The sequence below is a fragment of the Chiloscyllium plagiosum genome, unplaced genomic scaffold (assembly GCF_004010195.1).
Source record: "Chiloscyllium plagiosum isolate BGI_BamShark_2017 unplaced genomic scaffold, ASM401019v2 scaf_5707, whole genome shotgun sequence".
In the NCBI taxonomy this organism is placed as follows: Eukaryota; Metazoa; Chordata; class Chondrichthyes; order Orectolobiformes; family Hemiscylliidae; genus Chiloscyllium; species Chiloscyllium plagiosum.
In genome coordinates, this window is record NW_025213195.1 from 19951 (window position 1) to 26655 (window position 6705).

The 6705-nt window shown below is 46.5% G+C and overlaps 1 protein-coding gene across 1 annotated transcript in view; it reads right to left on the reverse strand.

Annotated features, from left to right (window-relative positions):
* The window catches only part of LOC122547569 (alanine--glyoxylate aminotransferase 2, mitochondrial-like), a gene marked incomplete at its 3' end in the record, with an annotated part of 14574 nt that overhangs the window by 4107 nt on the left and 3762 nt on the right, over positions 1-6705 (reverse strand). The window contains exon 2 of the mRNA XM_043686184.1: positions 1162-1262. Coding sequence (XP_043542119.1) covers positions 1162-1262 — 101 coding nt within the window. The remainder of the gene's footprint in view (positions 1-1161; positions 1263-6705) is intronic.

Sequence of the window (6705 nt, forward strand, 5' to 3'; positions counted from 1 at the left end):
CATCCTGATGGACCCAAACCCCTTCCCATTCACTCCCCCTCTACACTGTCCCAATGGACCCAAACCCCTTCCCATACACTCCCGCTCTACACCATCCTGATGGACCCAAACCCCTTCCTATTCACTCCCGCTCTACACCATCCTGATGGACCCAAACCCCTTCCCATTCACTCCCGCTCTACACCATCCTGATGGACCCAAACCCCTTCCCATTCACTCCCATTCTACACCATCCTGATGGACCCAAACCCCTTCCCATTCACTCCCACTCTCCACTGTCCTAATGGACCCAAACCTCTTCCCATTCACTCCCATTCTATACCATCCTAATGGATCCAAACCCTTTCCCATTCACTCCCACTCTACACCGTCCCAATGGACCCAAGCCCCTTCCCATACACTCCCACTCTACACCGTCCCAATGGACCCAAACCCCTTTCCATTCACTCCCACTCTAGACCATCCAATGGACCCAAACCCCTTCCCATTCACTCCCACTCAACACCATCCCAATGGACACAAACCCCTTCCCATTAACTTCCGCACTTCACCGTCCCAATGGACCCAAACCCCTTCCCATTCACTTCCACTCTACACCATCCCAATGGACCCAAACCCCTTCCCATTCATTCCCGCTCTACACCGTCCCGATGGACCCAAATCCTATCCCATTCACTTCTGCTCTACACCATTCCAATGGACCCAAACCCTTTCCCATTCACTCCCACTCTCCACCATCCCAAGGGACCATAATCTCTTCCCATTCATTCCCGCTCTACACCAACCCAATGGACCCAAACCCCTTCCCATTCACTCCCGCTCTACACTGTCCCAATGGACCCAAACCCCTTCCCATTCACTCCCACTCTCTACTGTCCTAATGGACCCAAACCTCTTCCCATTCACTCCCATTCTACACCATCCTAATGGATCCAAACCCTTTCCCATTCACTCCCACTCTACACCGTCCCAATGGACTCAAACCCCTTCCAATTCAATCCCATTCTACACCGTCCCAATTGACCCAAGCCCCTTCCCATTCACTCCCGCTCTACACCATCCCAATGGACCCAAACCCCTTCCCGTTTACTCCCAGTCTACACCGTCCCAATGGATCCTGATCCTGATGGCTTTCTGAAGGTGGGATCTGTAAAGTCCTACCTGGATGGGTTCAGCGATGAAAGCAGCTATTTGCTTGGGGACAGCTGATTGGAGGGTGTTGTGAAGCTGGTTAATGTACTGGTCCTTGGCATGGCATCTGTCTGAACCACAAAGAGACAAGAAGAACCCACATCATTCAACAAACATGGGCTGGCAAAGCCTCCTGGGATTGAAAGCCCCTCACCCATACACCCGCGGGCATACCCCAAACCTCAGCCAGCCCCTTCCTGATGCCACCTGCTCAACAATCTCCAGCCCCCTCCCTCCCTCCCTCAGCCACATGCCCACACACAGGCCAGCCCTCACATTCCCCCTCCTCACAGGAAGAGAGGCCAAAGTGAACAGAGGACCCTGAGAGAATGAGGCTGGGGATTTCATAATGAGGAGCCAGGAAGTGGCGGAGGAGTTGAACAAAATACTTTAAATTGATCTGCACAGTTGAAAATAATAATGGCAGACCAAAATGACTGAATATTCAAGGGGCAAAAGGAAGAGAAGAAATAAAAAGAATAATTATCACGCAAGAGAAACTGCTAAGGGAGCTTATAGTGCTAAAGATCGATAAGTCCCCTGGACCTGACGCAATGTGTCCTTGGGTGTGAAAGGAAGTAGATATTGAGATGTTGGATGCCCTGGCAGTAACCTTCCAGGAATACTGAGGTTCTGGAACAGGCTCAGAAAATTGGAAAATTGTCACTGAAACACTTTCATTGGAAATAGGGAAAAGACAAAGAACATGTAACTATAGGCCAGTTAGATTACCGTCTGTTATTGGGAGAACGTTGGAGTCTATTATAAAGGATCTGACAGCACAGCATTTGGAAATACAGACTGTAATCACGCAGGGTCAGCACGGCTTCAGGAAGGGGACATCATAAGACCATCAGACCCAGGAGCAGAATTAGGCCATTCAGTCCATCGTGTCTGCTCTCCCATTCAATCATGGCTGGTGTGTTTCTCAACCTCATTCTCCAGCCTTCTCCTTGTAATGTCTGACCCTCTCACGAATCAGGAACCTATCTATCTCGGTCTTAAATAAACTCACAGCCCTCTGCGGCAATGAGTTCCACAGATTCCCCACCCTCTGACTAAAGCAATCCTTTCTCATCTCAGTTCTAAAGGGTTGTCCCTTCACCCTGAGGTTGTGCCCTGGGGTCCTAGTCTCTCCTACTGGTGGAAATATCTTCTCCATGTTCACTCTATCCAGACCTCTCAGTATTCTGTACATTTCAATCAGAGCCGCCCCCCCCCCACCATCGTCCCCAACTCCATCGAGTACAGACCCTGAATCCTCAATCACTCCTCATGTGACAAGCCTTTCGTCCCCAGGATCACTTCTGTAAACCTCCTCTGGACCCTTCCAATTCCAGCACATCCTTCCTCACGTGGGACCCAAACCTGCCCTCAATATTCTGGTCTGACCAGAGCCTTATAACAGCCTCAGCATCTCTGCTCTTGTATTCTAACCCTCTCAAAATGAATGCGAACATTATATTTGCCTTCCTAACTGCTAACTGAACCTGCATGTTAACCTTAGGAGTATCCTGAACTCGAACTCCCAAGTCCCTTTGTACTTCAGATTTCCAAACCTTCTGCCATTTAGAAGATAGTATATGCCTCTATTCTTCCAAACAAAGCACATAACTTCACACATTACCACATTTTGATCCATCACCACTTCTTTGCCCACACTCCTAGCCTGTCCAAGTGTTTCTGCAGCTTCCTTGCTTCCTCAGGAACACTGTACATCCATCTATTTTTGTGTCATCTGCAAAATTAGCAACATTGCCTTCAGTTCCTTCGTCCAGATCGTTAATGTACGATGTGAATCGTGGTATCAGCACTGACCCCAGCAGAGCTCCACTAGTCACCAGATGCTATCCTGAGAAAGATATCTTTATCCCCAATCTCTGCCCTCTGCCAGCCAGCCAATCCTCTACCCATACCAATCCCTTGCCCCTAACTCCAAGGGGTTGTCTTATTCAGCAGGCTCCTGTGCAGCACCTTGTCAAAGACCTTCTGGAAATCCATGTCCACCTGTACTCCGCTGTCAAACCTGCTTGTTACAATCCCTGCCATCTCCTTCAGAACCTGGGCTGTAGTCTGTCTGGCCTGGGTGATTTATCCACCTTCAGGCCTTCCCCAGCACCTTCTCCCCAGTGATGGCCATTATACTCCCCTCTGCCCCCTAACTCTCATGACGTTTTGGTCTGTTGCTGGGGTCTTCCACCATGAAACTGATGGAAATTTCCCATTCTGTTCCTCTGCCACTTCTCTTCCCCATTACGTTTCCAGCCTCATTTTCCACTCTTGCCTCTCTCTTAACTTTCAGTGAGCTAAAAAAAACCTCTTCCAATCTTCTTTTACATTACTAACTAGCTTACCTTCTAACTAGATCCCAGCACTGCCTCACACACCTGTTATTTAGGACAGAGATGAGGAGAAACGTCTTCACCCAGAGAGTGGTGGCTGTGTGGAAAGCTCTGCCCCAGAGGGCAGTGGAGGCCCAGTCTCTGTATTCATTTAAGAAAGAGTTGGATAGAGCTCTCAAGGCTAGTGGAATCAAGGGTTATGGGGATAAGGCAGGAACAGGATACTGATTAAGGATGATCAGCCATGATCATATTGAATGGTGGTGCTGGCTCGAAGGGCTGAATGGCCTACTCCTGCACCTATTGTCTATTGTTTTATCCTCATATTTCATCTCCCCCCCCCCAACTTTGCTTCTTTAGTTATCCTCTGCTCTTTAAAGGCTTCCCAATCCTCTCTCTTCTCATTTGTGAGAGGTAAGTCATGCCTCACAAACCTTATTGAATTATTAGAGGATGTGACAAAACACCTTGATGAAGGTAGAGCAGTGGAAGTGGTGTACATGGATTTAGCATGGTGTTTGATAAGGTTCCCCATGGTAGGCTCATTCAGAAAGTAAGGATGCAGAATTGGCTGGCCCATAGAAGACAGAGGGTGATAGTAGGTGGAAAGTATTCAGCCTGGAGCTCGGTGACCAGTGGTGTTCCGCAAAGATCAGTTCTGGGACCTCTGCTGTTTGTGATTTTTATAAATGACTTGGATGAGGAAGTGGAAGGGGTGGGCTAGTAAGTTTGCCGATGACACAAAGGTTGGTGGAGTTGTGGATAGTGTGGAGGGCTGTTGTAGGTTGCAATGGGACATTGACAGGATGTAGAACTGGGCTGTGAAGTGGCAGATGGAGTTTAACCTGGAAAAAGTGTGAACTGATTCACTTTGGAGGGTCGAATTTGAGAGATTACAGGGTTAGAGGCAGGATTCTTGGCAGTGTGGGGGAACAGAGGGATATTGGGGTCCATGTACATGGATCCCTCAAAGTTGCCACCCAAGTTGATAGGGTTGTTAAGAAGGTGTACGGTGTGTTAGCTTTTATTAGCACGGGGATTGAGTTTAACAGCCACGAGGTTATGCTGCAGCTCTATAGGGCACTGGTTAGACCACACTTGGAATATTGTGTTCAGTTCTGGCTGCCTTATTAGAGGAAGGATGTGGAAGTTTTAGAGAGGATGAAGAGGAGATTTACCAGGATGCTGCCTGCACTGGAGGGCATGAAGAAAGATTGAAAGATTGGGGCTTTTCTCAATGAAGCAAAGAAGGGTTAGAGGTGACTTGATAGAGGTGTACAAAATGATGAGAGACATCGATGGAGTGGATAGCCAGAGACTTTTTTTCCCAGGGTGTAAATGGCTATCTTGAGGGGGTATAATTTTAAGATGATTGGAGGAAGATGTCAGAGGTAGGTTCTTTACACAGAGAGTGGTGGGTGCATGGAATGCATTGCCAGCAGTGGTAGTAGAGTCAGATACATTACAGACATTTAAGTGACTCTTGGATAAGCACATGGATGATAGTAAAATGTAGGATATGTAGGATAATTTGATCTTAGAGTCAGATAAAAGGTCAGCACAACATCGAGGGCCAAAGGGCCTGTACTTGTGTTGTACTGTTCTATGTTCTATGTCTCTCTCTGTTTGACAACACCCTCCAGGGCCCTACCATTAACTGTGTATGTCCTGCCCTTGTTGGTCCTACCAAAACGTAACACCTTGCATTTACCTAAATTCAACTCTATCTGCCAGTCCTCACCCATTGGCCCAGCTGATTGAGATCCCATTGTACTCTTAGATAACCCTCTTCACTGTTCATTATACCACCAATTCTGGTGTCATCTGCAAACTTACTAACCATGCTTCCCATATTTGTACCTAAATCATTTATATAAATGACAAACAACACCGATTCCTGCAGTACACTGCTGGTCACAGACGTCTGGTCCAAACAACTCCCCTCCACTACCATCCTGTATATCTACCATCAAGCCAACTTTGAATCCAACTGGCTAACGCTCCCTGGATCCCAAGTGATCTAACTTTACTAACCAGTATATAACATGGAACCTTGCAAAAGTCTATGTAGGAAATACATGCCTTCATCTATCTTCTTGGTCACATCTTCAAAAAACTCAATTAAGTTTGTGAGACATAGTTCCCACACACAAAGCCATGCTGACTCTCCCTAATCAATCCTTGCCTCTCCAAATGCATGTCAATCCAGTCCCTCAGAATCTCTTCCAACAACTTACCAATCAAAACTGCTGGAATATCTTGTCAATGACCTTTGACATTGTCCTTATTCCAATATTTGTAGTACAAGCTGAAGAATGTAAGTGTGGTAAGAATACTGAAATCCTGAGACCCCCCTCCCCTAAGTCATTTCATGTAAGAGCATGCTTGCAAATTAATACACTCCAAGAGGTCATCAGCTCTACCATGCAACTTATTGGACCTTGTGACATCTTTCAGGATGGCAGCCATTGACTCGTTGGTGTTCCACATGGGTCAATGATAGGGCCATAACTTTTTATTTTATACATTAATGATCTAGATGAAGGAACTGAAGGCATTCTAGCTAAGTTTGCAGATAATACAATGATAGATGGAGAGACAGGTAGTATTGAAAAGGCGAGGAGGCTGCAGAAGGATTTGGACAGGTGAGAAGAATAGGCAAAAAAGTGGGAGGTGGAATACTTCGTGGGAAAGTGTGAGGTGATGCATTTTGGTAGGAAGAAGAGGCATAAACTATTTTCTATATGAGGAGAAAATTCAACAATCTAAAGTGTAAAGGGACTTAGGAGTCCTAGTCCAGGATTCTCTTCAGGTAAACTTGCTGGTTGCATTGGTAGTTCGGAAGGCAAATATAATATTGGCACTTATTTTGAGAGGACTAGAATATAAACACAAGGATGTACTTCTGAGGCTTTATAAAGCTCTGATTGGACCACATTTAGAATTTAGTGAACAATATTGAGCCCCATACTTCAGGAAGGATATATTGGCCCTAGAGTGGGTCCAGAAGAGAGTCACGAGAATGATCCCAGGAATGAAAGGCTTAACATTTGAACATCTGAGGTATGACTCTATGAGCTGAAAATATGTTACTGGAAAAGCACAGCAGGTCAGGCAGCATCCAAGGAACAGGAGAATCGACGTTTCGGGCATAAGCCCTTCTTCAGGAATA